The sequence below is a fragment of the Stegodyphus dumicola genome, chromosome 8 (genome assembly GCF_044657685.1).
Source record: "Stegodyphus dumicola isolate Sdum_Otavi_A_Nest chromosome 8, ASM4465768v1".
In the NCBI taxonomy this organism is placed as follows: domain Eukaryota; kingdom Metazoa; phylum Arthropoda; class Arachnida; order Araneae; family Eresidae; genus Stegodyphus; species Stegodyphus dumicola.
The window spans coordinates 33591117-33616397 of record NC_140775.1 but is presented as its reverse complement, the minus strand read 5'-3'; the positions used below and the strand labels follow the sequence as shown (position 1 = coordinate 33616397).

At 34.0% G+C, this 25281-nt stretch overlaps 1 protein-coding gene across 4 annotated transcripts in view; it reads right to left on the bottom strand.

Annotated features, from left to right (window-relative positions):
• Positions 1-12430: 12430 nt before the first annotated feature.
• The window catches only part of LOC118183484 (uncharacterized), a 201543-nt gene continuing 188692 nt past the window's right edge, over positions 12431-25281 (bottom strand). For 3 of the 4 annotated variants that reach the window (XM_085821725.1, XM_085821727.1, XM_085821729.1), the window contains 2 exons: positions 19299-19561; positions 12431-12693 (listed from right to left, as the gene is read on the bottom strand). In XM_085821725.1, the coding sequence (XP_085677851.1) occupies positions 12542-12693; positions 19299-19561 (415 nt within the window). In that variant the 3' untranslated portion in view covers positions 12431-12541. The remainder of the gene's footprint in view (positions 12694-19298; positions 19562-25281) is intronic. The other variant, XM_085821728.1, reaches the window with a different exon arrangement.

Here is a 25281-nt window from a genome sequence, read left to right as displayed (position 1 = left end):
GATATTCCAGTTGTTAGCTGAAACGTACTAAGCAATTAATCACGAGAACATACACGGGAAGATGTGATAATTCCTTGTACACATGTTATTCCTTTTATATCTGCAATGAGAAGCAACGCTTTCGAGAAACAGTCCTCTTTTCAACTGTTTCTTAAGAATCTCACTTATTAACCTCTACTTTTCACTTCTTTTGACATTATATTGGTGCATTTATCTTTGAAGATAAATGTTCTCTATTCTCGAACATGTTTTATGTAAAGAGAGAAATAATCCGTCTATTATGTTTGTTTGCTTTAATGTGGCAAAGCATACGATGGTTATTTCCTTACGAAAGGGATGTTTAAAGAAATAATGTAAGGCAAGGGAAGCTTAGCGAAATGCTTTCGTGGAGAACTTTTTAAATGGAACGCGTATTCACGTTACTCATACGGAAAACCATGAAAGCAAATGCAACTTAGGTTAAGTAAGCGTGTAGTAAATAGTTAAAGGTTTTGATTGACTTTTATTTACCTTCTCTATTTCTTGGAATATTAAATTCTCTAAAATTAACTTTCACAAAGTTTCATAATGATTTCCACGAAATTGGCTATTAGTTTAAAACCATTGAAATGATTTATCATTTGGTGCTTGTATATATAGATGATACATTTATATAAATATAAAACAATAAAAACGAGTTTGAAGATTATGTTATTGCATAATGATTTTGCTGTATCGATTAAAATGATAAATTTTTAGTACTTAATAAAATGCTTGATTTAGTTTGGCTAACTGATTATGTTATCTGCTTAATACAAAGGATGCTTTTACAGAGAACTTTGTGAAGGATATTGTCTCCCATTTACGACACATGCGAAAAAAATGTCCGTTATCCCCAATATTCGAGTTCCATTATTGATAAATATGAATTGCCAATAATCAGCTGTCTTACTTACTAGGCCATTCTGTAGATAAAAAAGTCTTTGATTCAATTATTTCCTAGCCTTACTTTATTTTAAAAAATTGCTTTTATTTTAATAAAAATGTTTATACAGAAAAACTTTTGTATTACTATTTTTTAATAAATTTATTTTCTCCAAACAATGTTTATTTACTATCAGAACTTACCGATATTGAGAATAAATATTTTGGGTGGGAAAGACGTTGCTAGTATCGCAAAAAAAATCAGTATTTCTGTAAATGTGAATATCAGTTATTTTACAATTAGCAGCCAGAATGGCTTATGTAAGTTCCCGAAGAATAAAATTAAAAATTTTTATTCCTTCACATTTTAATCCTTTCTTCCTCATCTCCATATTAAACAATTCAGAAAACAAAAGAAGTCTTACCTTATTTCTTTACGGTCCAGTTTTGACAGGAAATTAAACGAAGCCGTTGAGTCGCTTAATGTCACATTCTTGCCACTAGGTGGCGGGCATCTCTTCCTTTACTTTTGCTGTAATTAAGTTCCGAGAAGCAGTCGAGATTGGAACCGCTTTGAGGAGCGTAAAGACTCAGAGTTAAAAATGTACTGTCTTAAAATAATTATCACTTACCTTGTAAATAGTGTATATTAGCGTTTTCTTTGAATAAATAATTAAAAGACAAGATGGCCTGCTAATTGTAATAGAAACTCTTACTGGAAAACGTGATTATTAGAAGCCTGGCGTCGAGAACACTGAAGATGCAGCAGGTAAGGAATTTTACATTAATTTTATTGTAAATAGAAGAACCTGATGCCCGAACAGGGACGCCAGGTTTTTTGAAAAGTTCTAATAAAGTGAATTCAAAAGCTGAATATTAAAATTGAAGATTTTAATACTTGTTCTTGAAGTATTCAGCAAAAGAATAATTTTGTTTTCTAAGTAAGAGTTAAATATTTGTTTTTCATGAGACGTATATTTTTTGTGTAAGTATTTGAATCTAAGAAAGATAATGGCTGAAGTAGATAAATTAAAAAAGAAAAGAAGTATCTTAAGAACTGCCGTTACAAAACTATTTAAGAAAATCGAAAGTGAATTAAATAAATCTGAAGGTAGTATTAATGAGCTCGAAGAATTGTTAGAACAGCTTAATGCTAAAACCGAAACGCTATCTAATGCCGATGTGGAAGTTGAACCAATTCTGAGTGTAGATGAATTCGAAAATGAATTCGAAATTACAGAACAATATCGTGAGAAGATAACGTTATGGAAATTTAGGCTTAAGAAACGGATTAAGGAACTTAATCATGACTTAAATGCACCGAACACACAGCAAAATATAAAAGACACACCTAATGTTAAATTACCAAAACTTTCAATTCCCGTATTTTATGGGAACAGTAGTCAATGGCTTACTTTTTGGAATAGTTTTGAGTCCTCAATACATAATAACGAATCATTGAACAAAGTAGACAAATTTAATAACCTGAAAGCATATTTAGGAGGAACAGCTGCTAATTGCGTTCAAGGACTTCCGTTATCGCCGAAACATTATGAATCAGCAATTCAAATCTTACACGACCGTTTTGGAAGGAGAGACATTCTTATTAATGCGCACATGAATAATTTGCTGAATATTGAATCATTAAAAAATGCGAATGACATAAAAACATTTCGTAACTTGTATGATAAAGTACAAACGCAGATTAGATGTCTCGAAGCGTTAGATGTTGTATCGGAATCTTACAGCGCTTTGCTGTGTCCGATGATTTTGAAGTTATTGCCTTCAGAATTAACGTTTGAATTTCATAGAACACAAAATGTTGGCACCGATTATAACATAAAAGATTTAATGTCATTTTTACACGCAGAACTTTCATCCCGTGAACGCACAAGGTCAACGGTTTCGCAACAGCAAAAAGTATCCGATCGGCGACAGTCTTCTTCCCCCCCTGCAAAAAGCGCATATGGTCTCTCAAATAGACATAATAAACCAAAGATTCCGACCGCTACAGATTTGTTTACAAAATCCGAATGCAGAGAGGAAAATATGAACTGCGTCTTCTGTAATCAATTTCACAAGATTTATGACTGTAGTTTCGTTTCCGGCTTATCATTACAAGAAAAAAGGGACATTTTAAAAAGAAAATGTGCTTGCTATAAATGCCTAAAATTACACCATTTGGCTCAAAACTGCAGAACAAAAATAACTTGTTCTATTTGTAAAAAACAACATGCAACTATTATGTGTAATAAACAAAATCCTTCTGTCGAAGTTTCGGAAATTAAAAAAGACAAACAGATAGAAAATAAAGTACTTTCAAATCAAGCAGGATGTTCAGAAGTATATTTGCAAACTTTAATTGTTCGCATATATGGAAGAGGGAATAACCAATTTGTTCGAGCGATAATTGACACCGGAAGTCAAAACTCATACATAAGCAGGTATGCAGCAGAAAGGTTACAATTAAGAAGCTTAGGTGAACAAAGTGTAACCCACGGACTTTTCGGTGGCATAGAAGTTTCGGAAAAACATAAACGTTATAGAATAAAATTGGGTAGCGTAGATAAACGGTATAATTGCGAAATCAATGTATTGGATGAAAGAAAAATATGTTCTTCGGTCCCTAAAATCAAAAATATACACTGGATTGGGGAACTTAGAAGAAGAGGAATTTACGTCAGTGATGTTTTTGAAAATGGAAATTGCAGATTATTCCAGGAGAACCCCCAAGAGATTCATTTGTTGTTAGGGGCAGATGTTGCTGCAAATTTATTTACAGGTAAAATCGAAGTTCTTCCTTGGGGAAGATTAGTTGCTGTAAGTACAAGACTTGGGTGGACAGTCATGGGGAAAGCGAACACTGACAATTATGAAATAGAAAATTCCTTTTCCACGCTTTCGTTATCTTTACATATTTCTGATGCCACGTTGTCAGAACTGTGGAGGCTTGATGTTATCGGAATAACAGATCCAGTTACAAAAAAGGCTAGAGAGGAAAGGGATTTGCAAGCAAAATTGCAATTCGAAAATTCTGTATTTCTAAACGAAGAAGGGCGTTATGAAGTCGCACTTCCGTGGGCGGAGAATCATGTACCACTCTCCACCCACAAGGATTTAGCGTTGAAACGTCTACAATCTACCACCCAGAAACTTTTATCTCAAAATTTATTTTCTTCATACAATGCAGTTTTTAATGACTGGTGTAACTTAGGAGTGATCGAAGAAGTTAAAGAAAATATTGCGGTTGACTATGGACATATATATATACCGCATAGACCGGTGATCAAAGAAAATAGCTCAACACCAATTCGACCGGTGTTTGATGCGTCTGCGAGGAAACAATCGTCTCCTTCTCTAAATCAGTGTTTGGAGTGTGGACCAAATTTGATAGAACTAATTCCATCTCTTTTGTTGAGATTTCGGGAAGGCAAGTTTGCTGCTATAGCAGACAGTGTAACTTAGGAGTGATCGAAGAAGTTAAAGAAAATATTGCGGTTGACTATGGACATTATTTACCGCATAGACCGGTGATCAAAGAAAATAGCTCAACACCAATTCGACCGGTGTTTGATGCGTCTGCGAGGAAACAATCGTCTCCTTCTCTAAATCAGTGTTTGGAGTGTGGACCAAATTTGATAGAACTAATTCCATCTCTTTTGTTGAGATTTCGGGAAGACAAGTTTGCTGCTATAGCAGACATTGAAAAGGCTTTCTTACAGATCAGTGTAAGGCCTCAAGATAGAGACTGGCTTCGGTTTTTCTGGTGGAATGATGTGGAAGAAAGGAAAACGAAAATATTTCGTCATACTAGGGTAGTATTTGGGGTTAAGAGTAGTCCTTTCCTTTTGGCAGCTGTTATAGAATTCCATCTACAAAAGTACATGAAAAATTCTTCATATGATACGGAGATAATAGCTAAACTCTTGCGTAGCTTCTACGTAGATAACGTTGTTGCCAGTTTTGACAAAGAATCCGAGATGATTCAGTTCATCGAAAAATCTCGAGAAATAATGAATGAAGGAAAGTTTAATCTTCGAGGTTGGTTACATAATGAAGATAACCTGAAACAGGAAACTATTTCACCCGTATTGGGTCTGTTATGGAACTGTCAGAAAGATAATTTAACTTTGAATCTGTATTGGCTAGAAGATTTTGAAATGGGTATAATAACGAAGAGAACAATTCTCGCTGTAACACACAAAATATTTGATCCTATTGGTATTGTGAGTCCTGTTCTCTTGTATCCTAAAATATTGTTGCAGAACCTATGGAAAACAGGAATTTCTTGGGATACTGAAGTTGACGAGAGTACAAAACAAAATTTTGTGAATTGGTATAAAAGCCTTTTTCTCTTAAAAGAAATATCCCTCCTACGTTGGATACATTCCAGCAAGGACAATAGGAAGTTCTGCAGCATTCACACATTCTGTGATGCCAGTAGTAATGCGTATGCTGCTGCAGTTTTCTTGAGAACTGTGACGAATTCTGGAGTTGAAGTTCATCTGTTCGCATCGAAGTCTAGGGTAGCTCCCGTAAAATCTATTACGATCCCTCGCCTGGAATTTATAGCTGCCACGATAGGTGCCAGACTATGCTCTTCTGTTTTAAATGGTTTGCAATGGCAAAATGTGGAAACGCATTTTTGGATGGATTCTACAACAGTTTTGACATGGATTCAAAGGGAAGAGATTGTCTGGGCTGTCTTTGTGGAAAACAGAGTCATGGATATTAGAAAACTCACAGATCCAAAAACGTGGAAACATATTGCTGGAACAAAAAATCCAGCTGACCTCCCATCAAGAGGTTGCACCGCTAAACAACTTTTAGCAGTTAGATGGTGGGAGGGCCCCGACTGGCTGAAGAAAAATCAGGAAGAATGGCCTAGACAAAGGGAAATACCGGATATGGAAATAGTAAATTCAGAAAAAAGGAAATCAGTCATTTCTGCACTAAATACGCAAAGGGTAGAACATTTTTTTGAGAAATATTCATCTTACCATAAAATGTTAAGAATAACTGCTTGGATATGCAGATTTATCAACAACTGCAGAAGACCAGATTCTAAACAATCAGGAGAACTCACGGTCCCTGAAATAGAAACTGTAGAAAAGAAAATATGCAATATAATACAAATAGAAGCATTTGGCAAAGAACTTAAAGTTAGCAACCTTTGTACCTTTCTTGACTCAGATGGCCTTATTCGGTTAAAGACCAAGATTACTAGAAGAGAGGAAGAAGAAAATTTTCTCTGTCCAATTGTATTGCCCTCAAATCATGACTTAGTTCATAGGTTAATTTTAGATTACCATTTGCGACTATCCCACGCTGGTGTGCAATTCGTACTAGCCAATATTCGACAGAAATTCTGGGTCCTGAGAGGAAGAAAAACAGTACGTAAAGTTCTTATGAAGTGTGTTCGCTGTAGAAGATATAGCGCAAAGAATATAGAGACTGTTCCAGCACCTCTTCCTGAAGATCGAGTTAGAGATGCTCTGGTGTTTGAAGTGACCGGAGTCGATGTAGCCGGTCCTCTTTATTTACGAAAAGGAAAAAAGGCATGGATCTTGCTCTTTACTTGCGCGGTCTATCGCGCGATACATCTTGAACTGATAGAAAGTTTATCAACAAATGCGTTCATCTTGGGATTAAGGAGATTTATTGCCAGAAGAGGTCGTCCAAGTATTATTTACAGCGACAATGGCACTAATTTCGTTGGAACTGAAAATCTTTTAAGATCGATAGATTGGAAAGAAATAGAATGTAATTCAACTAGTATGAGAATACAGTGGAAGTTTAATCCCCCAACTGCTTCATGGTGGGGCGGTTGGTGGGAGAGGTTGGTACAAACAGTGAAGAAGATGTTGAGAAATGTTCTCGGCAAGTCCTGTGTCTCTTACGAGGAAATGTTGACTATACTTTGTGATATCGAATCAGTGATTAACTCAAGACCCCTTACGTACCTTTCAGAAGATCCAAATGATCTTACGGCACTAACTCCTTCAATGTTTCTACAAGATGTGCACGACGTCGGAGTAGCAGACTTAGACTACCTGGATACCATCAATCTGACAAAAAGATACAAGTTCTTGCAGAACTTAAGAGAACATTTCCGCAAAAGATTTCGTGATGAATATTTAGCTATCCTAGTGCAAAAACCATCTAAACGATCTACTCGGACTATCAACAAAAATGACTTGGTGTTTGTCGGCAGCGACAACAAGAAGAGAATAGATTGATTGGCCAATAGGTCGTGTTGTAGAACTATATCCTGGGAAAGACAACGAAGTACGTGTTGTCAAAGTGAAAACTGCAACGGGTGAACTCCTAAGACCTGTGAAACGTATTTATGCTCTCGAACTTGATAGACCTAACTTGTTTAGTGACTTCACCATGAACAGAAAAAACTCTGCCGATAAGTGTGACAGTGATATGAACTATCAAACTAGATATGGACGTAAAACTGTAAAACCTGTTACATATTTTTAAATAGCTATACTAATTTTTGTTTCTTTTCAGTATTTTAGAATTTTAATTGTCCTAACAGTCGTCAATTGGAACATGTTATCTGGATATGGTATGAATGTAATGCAGAAAATGTTTAGATGTGTAATCCTTCTTTGTAAGTATTAATTTTAGAGCATTAGTTACTTTTCATATTTGTGAAAGTTGTACTTGAATTTTTGTTTGATTATTGATAAATTTTGTTTTGATTTTCCCATCTTATCGAGGTAAAATCAAAAGGTGGGAGGATGTCACATTCTTGCCACTAGGTGGCGGGCATCTCTTCCTTTACTTTTGCTGTAATTAAGTTCCGAGAAGCAGTCGAGATTGGAACCGCTTTGAGGAGCGTAAAGACTCAGAGTTAAAAATGTACTGTCTTAAAATAATTATCACTTACCTTGTAAATAGTGTATATTAGCGTTTTCTTTGAATAAATAATTAAAAGACAAGATGGCCTGCTAATTGTAATAGAAACTCTTACTGGAAAACGTGATTATTAGAAGCCTGGCGTCGAGAACACTGAAGATGCAGCAGGTAAGGAATTTTACATTAATTTTATTGTAAATAGAAGAACCTGATGCAACACTTAATACATCTAGGTATAATGGTAGCTGTTCCATCAGTAACGGTAAATGAAGTCAACTGCATAGTTCTAACGAAATTTAAATATCGATATAACAAGGCAAAACCCAAATTATGCATTTCATTCAAATGCAAGCTTTGAAACGCAAGACAAACTTCATATGAAGAACAGAGTAAGCAAATGACAATAGGATAAAAAGCAACTCCTGCCTCTTTTAAGTTCAATTCATCAACTTTCGAAAGCTAGCTATGGCGAAGTTCAACCAATTTAAACCTTAGAACAGAAAACAGAAACCTTAGAACAGAAAGTGCAGCAAAAGATCCAATTTATACTAATGGAAGACTACGTCAAGGGCATGGCAATTCCTGGCATAGCTCAGTTCATTATCATACATATCGTAAATCTTATTTCCAACAGTAAAGGCTTAATGTTTACAACAATTTATTTCAGGAGTTTTTAAATTTATAAACTTAACTTTTGTGCCATATAAATAAGAATGAAAAATATCTATACAACCATAAAAGCATTTTCGGATAAGAAATCAATGCTACGTAAATACAGTGTTTATGAGGAACAAAACATTTTAAATTATAGTATTCGATTAAATTCATAAATTACACTTTTACATTATGATCAAATATAAATATGCTACACATCGTAGTAGACGGTGAGTAGTAATGCATAACAGCGAATATCTGTGGCATCTTTCACTTTGGTGAAAACTTCACTACGATAACTTGTTATTAATCGTGCACCATTAGCGCACACTCTTACACATTTTTCCAGTTTATTGCATGGTCAGTGATAAACTTATTAATTGCCTTAAACATCTCATCCTCCGTGGTATCATTTGTAAGCGGCTCACAGAATAAAAATTCTTCATTTATGACTTGTTCACTTTCAAATCTAGGATAAGGATCTCTCCGCGTGCCTTCGTGTTGTAATTGAAGCATATTCGACGCATAATGGAGAGGTCCAGGGTTCGACTCATGGCGAGGGCATTGCACATTTTTCACGTCTCCTGCTTCTGCAAGCAGCGCCCGAACTAAAAAAATGTGGTGGAGGATAATTCGTCACCAACAGGATGTGGCTACTGGGTCCCCTAATCTCCAGTCACCTTTTACGAGGAGGGAGTATATAAGGTATTTTCTTCCTTCTTTCCCCATACTGTCGTGATGTAATTGAAAGTATGCTCGCCGCGTGTTCGAAAGGTTCAGGGTTCGAGTAGAAGCGAGGGCATTGCACATTTTTCAAGGTCTCCTGTTTCAAAATAACCTAATGAACCACCAGTATAAGCCATCAGATGTGCAAAGCTGTACACGTCTGTGCTTTCATCGAACTGAACCGAAAAGTATTTGCTTTTAACTTCACATTTTTTATTAGTGTTTGCTTTATTTGAGCTACAGTTTGAGTTTTTTCCACGAAATAGTTTCAATTAATAAAGAAACAACATGAAACTTGGCTGCAGCAGTAGGGTCAAGAAAATAAGTCACAATATCTTTAGCATTATGAAATATTAACGATTCTTCAATTGTCATGATAGTCTAGCTGCATGTAATATTAATGATTCTCCAACTGTATATTAACGATTTTTCCCCTGTGTGGTTTTGCATTTAGGGCAGTTCTCAAACTAACCAAATGTGATGCCTCCAACTGTACACTCACTGATTATGGTGAAGGAATGGAGTGAACGTATGTTAGTTTTAATTTTAGTTAATTTTTATTTTAAATGTTCATTTTCTTACATTCAGTGTGTTAACACTGAACCGTAAGAAAATGAACTTTTAAGAGCCTTAACTAACATATAATCAATATTATCGCGGCTATAGATTCTAGTTTGTGGAAGGGGTACTAAAAGTGGAAAACAGTATATATCACAATCCATAAAAGATCCATAATATAAAGATCCATAAAAGGGAGCCATTTTACACTCATTTTTAACGCTAATTTAAATAATTTGTGTAAAAATTGTACCATCAAAAGTAATGTTATGTATTATTTAATGATACATGTACAGCAGCTTGATAAATCCTTGTGTATATTTTACTGTGAATCCATAGCACTTCGAAGAATATACTAATACCATTTATGCTTCTCTTAATTAAAGAAAATGATGCAATAAAATGTCTACTTAAAAAATCTGAAGGCAGGAGGGTAATAAACTTAATCTTTTAATTCATATCCAAATAATTTTATTGTTTATTTTATTGGCCCTATACTGTTTCAAACGTAATTTGAAAAAGGGTACTCTATTCGAGAAGTTCACTCTAGGAGATGATTAATCGGAATCACCCAGTTGGCTACCTAGCATTAAAAATGAAAGCATTATCAAGTGTACAACGCTTTTAAATTACTTATAAGTAGTGCTAACAAAGTTTTCTTTTCTTAAATATCATATCTTAAAATTATGCTTCGTTGTATATTAGTCTAAAGTTAGCAAACACAATCTATTTTTTTAAATGAATTTCTGACTTGCCATACCAATTTGGCGCCGCTCCTAGTTATTCACTGAGGCAAGTGAGGCAAGAGCCTCAACCTTGTCGCGGCTCTGACGACTAGTAACCAAGAGTAGGGCTGGATTACACATTAAGCATATTCTCCCCCCCCTCCGCCTTTCTAGCGTGCCTTCGCCTTCGTGATGTAGTGGTTCTGCACGCTGGCCCGGTATTCCAGAGGTCCGTGGTTCAATTCCCGGCGAAGGCGGTTGCTAATTTTTCATCTTGCCTGCTTCCAAAGTACCTAATGTCTCTACAGTGGCGCCCGGTGTTGGATGAGGATTCTCTATACAAAGAGTTGGCGATCCGGTTCCCTAAAAACCCCAATCGCCCTTTAAAAGGGCGAGTATGTAAGGCATTTTCCCCGCCTTTCTAGCGTGCCTTCGTGGTGTAGTGGTTCTGTACGCTGGGACGGTATTCCAGAGGTCCGTGTTTCGATTCCCGGCGAAGGCGGTTGATAATTTTTCATCTCTTCTGCTTCCAAAAATTACCTAATGTCCCTACAAACAAAATAAACATGTGCTTTTAGGGCATCAAAGAATGGGGTCACTACAAAACGGTGCTCAGAGACTCAAGAAGAAGAGGCAGCATAAATATTTTACATTGGCGGGTTTACTATGGAATGTATGGTGCAGCTAAACCAAGACCCAGAAAGAAAGAATGGGAGAAAATGGACTTAAATATATATGAAGGAACCGAAATCTTTTAAGTGCTTAGTTCCTCTAAAAGTCTTAACCCCACTCTGACTAGATTAAAACACTGAACAAAATTCCCTTAATGTTCTATAGCTGGCAACTAAATGCAGTTTTCTTTACGCACAAGAATATAAGTTAGTTCTCTTAGTAAAAGTTCTTTCTATGAAAGGCTCTTGAATGCTTTACTGTAGTAAATACTCTAATCTTCCTGAAAAGCTGGACTTCCAAAGTATACATTCTTAGCATGGTGTACTGCAGTCAATTATCTCATTGCAAAGTATTTCATAAAAATAAACATTGTTGTCACGTATTCATTTCAGCAGATTGAATTTTCCTCTGACTTCAGTCTAATGCGGCATATGGAAAAATTACAGATGAATTTTTAAACGAAGTGCGGTGGGTATATCATTAAAGGTCTGTCTGATACCTCCTTCCAATATTAAATTGAAAAGGCAAAGACAGTGAAAATATAATACGTACTTTTTTACACAAATGAAAGGAACATGATGTACCATTTGTCATCTTCAATCTAGAGTTATCGTAGTAATTGCCACGCTTGAGGACTCCGTTTGCGAGGTTATTCAACAACAGTTGTCATGCATATCCAAAGTTTTCCTACAGTTCTTTTCGAAGTACATTATTTTACCACTGAGCGACATTTTGTTTCTAGTACCCTCAAAAGCAACCTATCAGTCCGGAGTTCCTATCTCTGAAAAATTCACAAAACTGTGATACTCAGTTGTTGATATCCAGAAGTAATTTACAGAAATATCACTGAAAATGATAAGGACAGTTTCTCGAACTTTATACTTAGTTTTCATAAGCATATATACAATGAAGAAAAGAATTTAGATGCTATCACTTTTTTAAATAAAACGTTATGTCTTAGTTACTGTGAAAATGCAATATCCATATTATATTATAAACTCTTATCATGATCATTAGACCATAGCGATAATGAAGAGCCCTGTGCCGACATGAAAAAGATGAAATTATGCCTTTCCTAGCAGTGCAGCAAAAGCGCGTTATGTTTCTGGTTTCACTGTTATTTCCATTTCATAATTAGGAGGTTTTTTTTTTTTTTTGTTTTTTTGTTTTGTTTTACTGCTTGTATCGGTATATTTGTGCAAAGATCTGTAAATGTAGACCTTGGAAGATTCTGGTTTTCATTGCTTTTGAAATTGCAAACCAAGTGCTACAAAACGTTTCGTGAAGGGATCTGACAATAATTTTAAAGTAGAACTTTGGAATAAAAGTTGTAACAGATCTTTAATGAGATTCATACAAATACACCGGGTTAGATATGCGCATGGGGAATTTCACCAGCGTTAGTCTTTTCGTCCATGGATTGGAATGATAAGTTAAAAATCATATTCAGATACTACAATGTGGATAACTGCCAGGTGCCTGGACGAAGATATGAAAGGACGTCTGTGGTTGAGATGAACCGTCATAAGAATGTGAAGAAACAATTCCTGGGGTCCATAAATTGGGCGGGTGAGCCTCAAGGAACCTATGATGATTAAAAACATTGCAATTAAAAGATTGAATGCAGTATAATAAAATGTATTTCAGTTGCAGTCAAATAAATAATATAGTTTAACATTAAGAAGTAGCGCATTATTTTATCCACTGATTTGCTTAATTAAACTTTAACTCTCTGGTTGGTAATCTGTTTCAGTTTTGTCTATGTTCTTTTGATTTGATATATTTGATATAATATTTTAAAGCTGTTTCGTGGAATGTACTCCCTAAAAAAGGGGGGGGGAGGCTGCTGGCATTTGAAGATATTTACGTTTGAAAAAAAATTTTTTTCTCAAGGTGCACAGTAAAGGAATGAAACCGCTATAATTAATGATTAATGGGATTATTTATTCGAATAAAAAAATTAGAAAGTGGAAAAAAATTACTATTCTGTATCTGCCCTTGGCAAATCAGATAAAATGGTCCTCAGAGTGGAAGACGTGCATGTAGTTCACTCATAACATTCTTCAGTATGAAGTTTCAGAAATGCTCAAAAAGGTTCAATAGTTCGTTGACTTAATGGAATAGATGTAAATACACCATGTCAAGTGCTAAACATTTTCTCTGAAGAAAAATTTAAACGATAGGATTAGCATTTAAGAATGCATCTTTTTCAAAAATAACCTGGGATACTGTGATAACGTGTATAATTGCAAAATATAAAAATGTTGATATACTGAATAATACAATTCTCAATATGATACAGAGAACAATAAAAAAATAAAAAGTGTCTGGCTGCGATAATACTCGATGTAGTCACTTACAGAAATCTTTTGAAGTTCTTCAATAAATAAAAATTCCATGCAGTGGTTTATTCACTTCCAGATCTGTGCTTGAAAGCCACTAGCATCCTAGTGTAAGCTAATCTCATTATTAATGACCATAAGACTGTTTGAATATTATCCAACTTAGTTCTGCACAATCATAGTATACTGGAAAAATAAATCCTCTCCCTAAAATGTATTTCACCTCTTCCCAAATCCTCTCGTAACGGTTTGGGTGGATGCGTTCATACCTGCAGATAGCGCCGTCTGCTCGAAAATGGTGGAAAGCTAAGTGAATAGATCAAAAAGTTTCCAGCCTCAAATATGAAAAACTCTTTGGCAACAAATGCCTCTTGCAGACAGTAGTATAATGGCAGTACTAAATGAATAAACTTGAAAAATACTTATAGAGAAATCTTATGTATTCGTTTTGACTGTGTACTGAATGAAGGGATGTATTACATTGTTCTGTTGTTTAAAACTGAATATAATTCTTTGATTCAACTTTCAACGGAAGTAGATCTTAATCCTAAACAAACGAAGTTAAACAACGCTTGGATCATATGTATGCTGTTTCATCTGCTTTGTATTCTACAGCGAAGAAATGGGTAAAACAGTTTTGAACGAGTCGAGATTCGATAGATAGTTCTCGCGATTGAAGGCACTGACATCATAGATCTATCCATCGGAACTGTTTTGTAGATTCTACAAGAATATAATTGCATTAACAAGGTGCCCGCGAAATGGGGATCAAAAATTCCTATCAGAAATTCAAAATCCGCCACATCTCAATGCAATTTAAAAACAATCTATGTTTAAGGAACTTAACATGCCATCGTTCCAGCTCCAAGTGTTTATTATTTGTTTTTCAGACTAAAAGTTGACCTTCGTGGAAAGATATTTAATGCTGATTATGAAGAGAAAAGAATAATTATGGAGCATCGTGAAGACGAGCCCTTCAGATTACTTTGGCAGAGCATAAATTGGCTTTTTAAACGATATGAAAAGTATATCGAGGTAAAGGTACAAATAGGCCGGGGACGCTAAATTTTCACTATTGGTCAAAGAGCTGTAATCTCACCGCAGTAACTGTGCAGCTTCACCTAATTTTGATGGAGAATTTCCCGGGGGACAGATTCAAAGGTCTCTCACTTGCATAACCACAAAATCACTAGAAAGAACATTTGGCTCCCTGGTATTTTAGGTTCCCCATGTCGTGCAAACACTATACGCTTACGAGCATCCCTGCCTTCTCCGGGATTCGATCTTGAGTTCAACGATGCGATGAGTGTCACTCATCATTAAACCAATCAGAGTGGCTTATATGGAGGTACAAGGAGATCCAACTGAAAAATAAACTATTAAAACTTTATGTATTTCATTTAGAAATATATCAGGCCGGAAAGTTTTGAATCTGTCAGTGTAGCTTTGCTCATCAGATGGTGGTGTAATATAGACCCTCAAGCTCTAAGCTGTGAAATTTCGAGTGACCACTCATTGCTTATAATAACAGATATATTTATATGCTTTACAATAAAAACTTTTTAACAGCTTTATATACATTTATATCTATTTTATCTTTTAAAGCTTGAAACAGAATTTCACATTTAGTCAAAATGATTCCGTTCTCTTTAGTTCTTCTCAATAAGCATACAATTTAGATGTTGAGGGACTGTGTTTCCTGAGATATTCGTATGACATCATGACTGACATCCTCTTCTCTAAAAACGACCAATTAATTGAATACAAAGATTAATTATGAACTCATACATTTTGCAACATTCCAAGGTTTTTCAATAAAGAATTAGATTTTTTCCCCTTTTTCTGCTGAAATCTGTCATACTGATTAGAATTATAGCATGCATTTAATTTAAAATTAGATTTTTTATGTAATCTAGAAATATATTTTTGAATAGCCCTATTGTACAGTTCTGGAAATTTTAAGTCTGAATAACTTCTGCAAACGCTTAAAAAAAATAAAGATTGCGAGTACACGATTAAAAGAAAAAGTGTTATTTTTTTATCGAAATGGCAACATTAGAATGATATTCGAAAAAGTATTATTACAAAATGTAGCTAGTTGAATGTTTAAGATGAAGTAGCTATGTTTTAATGTTTTTAAAAGTTTAAATAATATTGTTTAAAAAATGAATTTGCTTAACATGAATACTCTAGTTTTTATTTGAAAAATTCTTATTTGTTGAATTAATAATAAAGTTAGGTGAGGAAGGTATTTCAGCATAGAATATAAAATAGAGGAGGACAGTTTACTGTCGCAATCGTCGCAAGATTGGTGAGTTTTAAAAGCTCAAAATTGTTTTGAATGTTTATTCCACATCTTTATATTAGAATATAGTATAAATTATGTTTAATGTTATACATCAGGAATTAGAACGGAGCATGTTCATGATTATTAGCTCATAGGGTGTTAGCCCAGAAGGGCTATTAATTTCGTTTTGGCATTTTGCGTTGAAAACTTTAAATGTCGGTTCACTTTTCAAATTGTTACCACCAAATATTATCGTCCTGTGTTCTATTTAAAAAAAATTAAATAGTGAAGAATATGCATAAATGTATATATGTTTCTCGTAAACAACGATTCCTAGAGCCATCAAATTTTGAATAATGTTATCTTCCACCGAATATGGGCATATGGAATTTGAAATTTGTTTTATTATAGATTTCATATTTTGTAATACTTCAACGAATTTTTGATTAACAAACTCAAATTCAACGATTTCAAAGCAAGCAATGGCAAAACTTAAAAAAAAAAAAAAAAAAAAAAAAAAAAAAACACTCCAGCCCGCGAGACTGTGTATCGGAAATTCTAAAGATATACTCATTTTAAAATTATTTTGCGATATTGCTATTGAACTGAATTTTATGGTTTACGTGCGAAGAATATGATATTTAATAAATAAAGTTAGCGCACAAAACGTTAAAGAAACGCTCGTTTGGGCGTAATGTAACATCTGAAAGCTTTCAGACATTTTATTTTCATTTTAGGTTGTTAGAATACGTCAAATGTTAATGAAGAGGATTTAGTATTATATACCAGTGTTGATTCTTATACTTCGAAACAAACTTTTTAAGCTCGTTTTAATAAATGATACAACTATACCGAGCGATTATAAGTATATAATTGTTAAGCATAAATTACGTTTGAAAAAAAAATGTAAGAGATACTATATTAGAGCCTGTGTATTAAATTAAGTGAATTTCAACGAATGGTTATATCCGCGACACATGATTTGAAATGTAGAATTGTTCTAGCAGGAACTGTGTTTAAAGAATTTTTTAAATTGTACATCCGTGCCAAAGATATGACCGAAAAATATCTTAAACAGTCTTAAAGTCTACATGTACTCCAAAAAACTGATTTTCTAATATTAATTCGCAGACCATATTTATCTAAACGCTGGAAAACTGTTTTCAGCATTTAGTTAAGATGTAAACGATGTTCTTTCTCGTAAGAAGAAGCAATCAACAGATCATCCAAATATGGAAACACAAAGTCTAGGCTATAAAGAACTTCACCGATGAATATCTGAAAGGCTGCGGGGGCATTTCTGAGGCCAAAACTCATTACATTGAATTGGTAAAGACCAAAAGGTGTGATGATAGCAGTTTATTCTTTATCTTCGTCTGCGACCGGAATGTAAAAATGCGTCTTAAAAAGGTCAGTTTTAGAAAATACAGTTTTATGAGTTAAATTATGTTGAAACTCTTGAATTCGAGGAATGGGATAACGATCAGGTAGAGTTAAATCATTCAGTCTTCTATAATTTGTGTAGGGGGACTTGCCTATTCTGAACTAGAACGGCTAATATTATTGTCTAGCATGTATTTGAATTCTCTTTTAGCTATTTCCAATCGTTTAGGGTCTAATTGTCAATTGTCTTGCTTTACAACTTAACTTGTTGTCCTTTTACTTACAATATGATGTTTCACATTACGTTTTACAGTAGAAATAAGAAATTTGGTTTTGTTATCCTGGGATACATAGCAAATAAATCAGAATATTTACATAAGCTGCTTGTTGTGTTTACACTTTCATTAATAGAGATGGGTGCAGTGTCACCATAAACTGCAAGGTTCGTCACACCAGCAATTAATCTTTTATGCTTTATATCAATCAATAAATTGAACTTATTAAAAAATCTGCACCTAATACGGGTTTACTAATTTTTGCGACAACAAATGAGAATTGAAATATACTCGGCGCAAATCAAGATCAAGAATTAAAACTTCTGTACCAAAAATATCGAATTTCGGTATTATTTGCAGCATATAATTTATAGTCACTAATAAGTTTGTGTATAGAAGTACGAGGAATAAGGCTTATGTCTGCTCTACTGTTAACCAGAAAACGTAAATCATGCATTAGGCTCGCATGCAACAATCTGAGTTTGAGACTAATGCGGTCATGTGTATAATTTCTTTGTATTCTCATAAAAATGTCTGCATTTCTTTGAGCACTCACTAGGTTCTTATTTTTTCTTTTTGTATATATAACATGTTTCAGATTAGCAGCATCGTTCCTTAAAGCAATGGATGTGCTTCTCCAGGTGAGACATGTATAGTTCTGTTAATTTTTAAATGCAAAAATATTTGCAGAATTTTAAAACAAATAAAGATCACGAGTTTTCGAATAAAAGTAGAGTTATACTTTGCCAAAATAGTAACATTAGCATGATATTAGAAAAGACCTTAGTATAAAATGTAACTACTTGTATTTGAATATTTAAGATGGGGTAAATAATATTATTATTCTTTTGAAAGTTTATATAAAAATTGTTAACGGATTTTTTAAATGTTTAATCATGATAAAAACAATGGCTTATGATGGAAACATATTAACAATAATAGCAATAATAGATTTGTTTATTTTGAAGAACTTAATTTTTTTATCTAAAAAATTGCTAATTATTGTACTAATAATGGTGTGAGAGAAGAACCATGTTTCAGAGTGTACAATACGCACAATTGATCCCCTAGATAGTATGGCCATTTTTTAACAGCATAGAAATAACAGAGGTCACAGTGCATTTATCACTATGTCTTCAGCAAAAATGGATACTACTCGCAGTGAACAATACGCAGCATAATATTCCGCATTCGCTCGGATAAAACAGAAGGAAAATATTCTTCATTTGGAAAGATGGTTTTGATTATCAGCGTTTAGTGTTAGAAGAGCTCTAGAGCAGTATTATCTGCCAGTTTTTATGGTTCTTCCTTAAGGACTTCATTAAGGCAATGCATGAGAACACCCACCCGGCAAACGTTGAGTCATACTGTCTTCTCTGTAGATAACATCTAATTTATTCTTCATTCACGTTATAAGTTAGATTCGAATACTTGTTTGCATCATTGAGCTCATGCGTTTTGTTTGCATCATTGAGGTCATACCTAGAAGCAAGATCTTCCCTTATTCTTTGGTCTTCGTGAAACTCGCAAATTCTCTGTGAAACTGTTATACATCCCGGAGAAAAACTGGCTTACAGTATGTGTGTGAGGAATGGAAGAAACATCTATGGAAATGCTTTGAAATTAATGGTGATTATTTTGGAAAAGGTTATCGTAACAAAGATCTAGGATACAAATTATTTCTGGGAAAAAATCTTTTTCTGGAAAAAAATATGAGCAACCTACATGTTCTTCAAACTCAGGCTACATTATAGCAGATGACTTACATGAAGATATGAACTGTGCTCGAGTTCGGGCCTTGAAATTTTATAACCTCATAATGTACTATTAGAAAACCTTCACGAATTATCGGAAAGTCCTAAATGAGCTTTCAGTAACAGCACAAGGAACAGAAGATACTCACCAACTCCTTGTCCTTTAAGTATGTCGAACAAATTCTGTGTGTTTCCGTCCAAAATTTGATAGTCTGTAAGGAAAGATCTTCCCGAATTCCCGGAGGCTACGGCTCTCATCATCGTCAAGATCAAAGGCTGAGGTAGATAAGGAATAGTGGGTAATGCCAGTGACTGGTGTGTGACTGTTTGTGTCTCGTTCAAGACGCAGTCAATGTCATTTTGACGACACTTTTTGCGGCACACCACTGTACCATCGCTGTTCAATTCCTGGCTGCGAGACAAGAAGTTATTGTAAAATCCATAATAATGAAAGTAATAGCCACTAGCCTCATGTGGCTACAAAAAACTCGAAATATAGCTACTGGCATATTTAAAAAAATTTAATTATTATTTACAGGTGACGCTATCAAACTTCTCGACAGCATTCATCCAAAAATTATCAGAAATACTCAAGCATGGGAACAAGCAACAAAGTGTGGCATTTTGCAAGCGCCTGAAAACACCAAAACAGTACGAATAAATTGCGCGCGCGGCTGCAGACTCTTATATTAACAAATATAATACATCTGTGAATTTGATACGTTCGATTGTTAACAGAGATCACTTACCACGTTCACTTAAAATTCCACATGCCATATCACATACGCCCATGTCATGGTACTATCCTGGGAAGATTGCAAGCAAAGATGATGCATGCAACAAGAGTATATCATTACAGCACTAGATTCACAGATGAAAACGTTATAGTGCATATTATACTCAGTAAAGTGTTATAAATTAAAAGTAGAAAAAGGAAAAAGCATTCGAGGTAGGGAACGAAATATGGTGGATTTAAAACTAGGATAGCTAATTATTTAGCTCCTTTCTTTGGAACTGGATGAACGAATTCAAACAGTACTCGTATACTGTTTGAATTCGTTCCCTTTGTCGAACTCGCTCCCATTACTTTACCTGTGTCAAAGGCATGACAGTTTACCGCAATGTGTTCGGTATTACTTTATATATTTTTGGATAACTGCTGCAAAGATATTTTGTCGCTGCAATAGCTTAAGCGCTCCTCCAAAGAGATTGTTAATGTATGTTGAACCATGTCGTTTGGGGTACTCCTGCATTACTTCCGTCATAAATACTTGTAACACAATGTGAAAATGATAAGCAGTTTGGCTAATCGTACAAAATATTTATTAATTAACAAAGTTGCTTTTAAGCAAGCGAGTATACCCTTACTCTTGTATCTCAGTACTCAAGCAATAGTTTTAACTCGCAGATATATTACATTTTTCCCATCTCTGGCTATAAATACTGCGGATGCGCATACTACCTTATATATTTTGTCCTACAGTTTATGAACGATTGCAAAATATCACAGTGTTATTTTGTTTACAAACTTCACCATCACTGAAAGAATAAGGTTCACTTTATGCGCCCAGTACTGACGGTGCAAAATGTGATCTTCAAAAAGTATTTTCAGTTGAAACAGGCAAGAATAGTGAGCAGAATCTGATACTGGACCTTTCATTTGAGCATGCTATCGGGTCCAGTAGCTTCTCTTGTTAGTTCAATTTATTTATTATTTAACATAAAGATTTAGAAATTTACTAATGAATAATTTCAGCAATAAATAAAGCAGTAAAAAGTATTTTCTTTTACGCTGATTGTTATTTTTTACAATTCATGTCAGTCAGGGGTGTTGCAGTACTTTAGTTTATTTTAAGCTTATTATTTCCTGCAAGCCAGTGGTAAATTTTGAAGCATAACCTAAAGTGTAATGTTTCCAAAATTATGAACGTGAATTGTTACATTCGGGCAGAAATGCAGGAGAAAAATGTCCGCGCTTCAGTTTCTACCTGACGGAGCTCAAGCGGTACTGTTAATGCGTAGAACTGCAGTACGTGGGCTATCGAAATCGCCAAAATGCCTGCACATGCATTATGCACTCGTGTAGTTATTTGCGTTTTCATTCTCCAGTGGTCACTGTGTGGTAGATGTTTACAGCAGCATTGATTGTTGGCCCTTTCTATATCTGAGAAAAGTCGGTCTTGAACACTCGTCGTTTGTTCTGCCAATAGTTATCCATTGATATGAATCTCTTTTAAAAAATATTTAAAACTTGATCCAATACAGCAGCAGTATTTGCGTCTGGATATCGCTATTGTATAACATTAAGGAAATGTTTTGCAATCATTTTTGAAAAAAATAAAAGAATATTCATCCGCAGTTTTCCTGTGACATGGCCAACACCTTCACCAAACCTGAAATCGGGATTGGGAAAAGGGTCTTGGAAATGTCTCAAGAAAACTCTGTTTAATTTATACGTTGCAAATTTAATGGAAGAAGAAGCTAGAAACACGTATCATATGTACAACATCTGTATAAAAAAAACAAAGTTCTGCTGTGAGCACGTTGTTTTGCAGTTTCAGCTTGTATGAGAAAGCGAAGAACAGCATGCTGAGTCCTTTATCACTCGTACATCTTTATTACTTTTGTATTAACCGCTAGTTTTTGAGTCACTTTTTTATTCTTTATGAATAAAATTTAATTACTTCAAAGCGTTGATGCAAAATTTCAAGTCATTCTGAGCGGGGATTCTTGTTACTTCCTTGTAGAAAGTAACACACACAAAAAAAAAAAAAAAAAAAAAAAGTATTGTAATCACGCAAAATTCCGGCCCTCATATTTCAAAGAAAATATCCATTTTGACTGCTATCGAATGCAATTTAACGATGTTTTTGTGTGACATCTGTACGTAAGGACAGATTAAAGGACTCTTTTTCCCTAAACGAATTGTAAAACTGATTTAAAATGGATTCAGAAGAGATTTTTTTCGTGGCTAATGTATGTATCTCGCAAAGCTTAAAAACGAGTACGTTGAAATTTTGTATATAGGACTGCTATAAAATGTAGTTTTGCACACTTCCCTTTTTGGAATATATATACATATATATATATATATGCACATATAATATTTGGATGTCCAAAATATTATATAAGTATATATATATATATATTGTTACGAATTTTGTATTTAGTTAGCTATTTTTGGTAGAATTGTAATTAAAATTGTTTTATTTCCCCGTGTAATGCAGCGCGTGACGACTTTTAAGAGAAAGCTACGCCTAAAAAGTAAAAATACGGGAGCACGTGCAATTAAAATAGATATCTAGTAATTTATATTTTAACCGAAATAATGCAATTGTGTGTTATCTGTAACTGTAATCCTACTCTCTTGCTTTTCAGAAACCTCCAGAAATTACGAGAAGCTTCTCGTGACTGATTAAAAAGCTTTTAAAAGCTAGAGAAAAACATCTCAGTTCAGTTGTTTACTTATTTGTTGTCTTTCTCTGCGTTTTGAATTGTGTTTTATTTAACGTTTTAGTAGTTTAAAATATAACTACTGTGTGATATTGTGATATTGTACGTATATCTATGAGGACAAATTTCAGCATTTTGTGTTATTCCTTGTGATACGAATAAATTTTATTATCTTTTCATCAGACTTGCGCATTCAATCCATTACGAAACCATACGCACGTTACGAATTTCGTATTTAATTAGATATTTTTAGTAGAGTTATAATTAAAATTATTTTATTTCCCCGTGCAATGCAACACGAGACTATTTTAAGAGAAAGCTACGCCAGAAAAGTAAAAATACAAGAGCACGTACATTTAACATTGGATAAAAGTTTATCTCGCTAATTTATAAATTTAATTTGAATAAATGTAATTGACTACTATGTTAGCTCTAACCGTAATTCTACACTTTTTGCTTTCTAGAAATTGCTAGAACCATCTCGCCCAGCCAATTTAAAAAGCTATAAAATGCCGGAGAGAGAACATCGCAGTTCAGTTGTTTAGTTACCTGCTGTTATTATTATTGATTGGATTAGCTTTCTCTGCGCTGTAGATTCCGTTCTATTTAACATTTTAGTAGTTTAAAGTATAGTTACTGATTATATTGCGTGATATTGTGATATTGTACGAATATCTCTGAGGAAACATCTAGCGTTCTGTTATATTTCTTTTGATCAGAATAAATTTTATTAACCTTTTATTGGACTTGGGCATTCTATCTATTACGAACTCGTACGTACACCAATATATATATATATATTTGAAAAGTCAACTAATTTCCTATCAATGACAATGATTACATGTTTTAATTTTTCCTTTTACAATTGAAATTTTAATCTTCATGATGATTTAACTCCAGTCCCCGTTAAAACATTATTAACATTTTGCTTTCAAATTACTTCAAAACATCTTTCAAAATATAACTTACCAGTATGGATTCACACTTTTAAAATAATTCTACTTTAATTAAACTTAGGAGATAATATAATCAATTAATCAATACTGTTTAGGAAATAAATTATTATTAACTAACTTTGCAGCAATTGCGCAAGTAGTAATAACTTGTATTCGCACTAAATGGATTTAAGATCATACAACATTATATATATATATATAATATTTGAATATCCAAAATGTTATATATTTATGTACCTACTCTATTACTCGACACAGCTTTTCTTACTCTTTTTTGTTGGCAAATTGTGCATTTTTTGCTTTAAAAAATGATTGAATTACGTTGTTCTTATCTTCCGGTTAAGGCTTTCATGTCTTTAGTTAATCTGCATGCAATAGTTGTAGAATTATCAAAGATTTAAAAGTTGTTAAGGTGCGGCTAAGCTTAATTTTGTTTTATTATAGCAGACATATTTGTTTACATTTGAAACTTGAAATAATGAATGAATAATAAATTTTAAATGAAGATATTTTGTGTTATGTATTTTTGCCTTGCCACGAAGTGAGAACTGAATTAATTGGATGAGAAATATATCTGTAATGAATTTCCAGGAAGTAAGTTTAAACAAAATGTAAGAAAAAATGAGTATAATTTAATATTCTGTACAAGGAAGTCATGTGGTGTCCGCATCAGATATTTTTAGATTAATTTTGAAATGAGCTCTTTGTAATTATACTAAATAGCACTTATCACAGATGCTTCAAAACTAGTGGCATTTTATACCATCGACAAGTTAAAAGTTATAATGCTAGTTGACTACCTTGTCTTTGCTGTAACGCCTGCTGGAATACTGGGGCTGACAACACCCCAAATTAAAACTGTATTGACTGAAATTAGCATTTCTAGAACCACCATAACCTGTCTTGGATATATGTCTAAGCAATCAGAAGCTCATTCACGTGTCTTGGTTGTTCATTTTAGTAAGCGTTTGCAGTAGGTATCATAAAATAGAATATCAAAGGTATGAAAAGGCTCCATGTTCAGATGAATGTCCATTTTTTTTTATTTTTGTTTGTTTCCATCATATAAAAGGTCAACTTGTAGGCGAAGTTATGACAGACTGTGGGATATACCATATTCATGTATTCATGCATCATTCAGTTTCTCGCTATGCCAGACTGTGAGTTGTACCATATTCATGTAAATGTAGGAGCCTGATGGTATAGGGAACAGATGAGGGCCAGCCCCGCCAAAGCATAGTAGCAGATAAAGTATGAACCTTAATGGGTAATGTATTCTCTAGTAAAAATGACAATTCCCTTCTCCCAAAAGCAGGGATGATTCAAAAGACATGTTTTAGAATGGTTACTTTGCATTGAAGATTAAGGAATAATTTCGATTATATTAGGATAATCGTTTCTTCATTTGATTAATCTGGCTGTGTAAAACATTTTTCTTGTTGACAGTTTTCTATATAGCCGTATATATATTTCCTGGTACTGGTTAATGAAACTGAAATACTTGCATCTGTAATGTAACATTAGATGAGTACAAAAGTTTACTCTTTTTTAGATGGGGATTACGAGTAGATTTGATATCATATTTGACGTTATAGTCACTAAGATGTCACTTATAAAACGAAAAACGATGAATAGATAGGCAGCATATAAATGCAAAGTGCTTATAAGAATAAATCATTCGTAAATGTCAGATGATGAGCATATCAGACATTGTTGTTTGTTG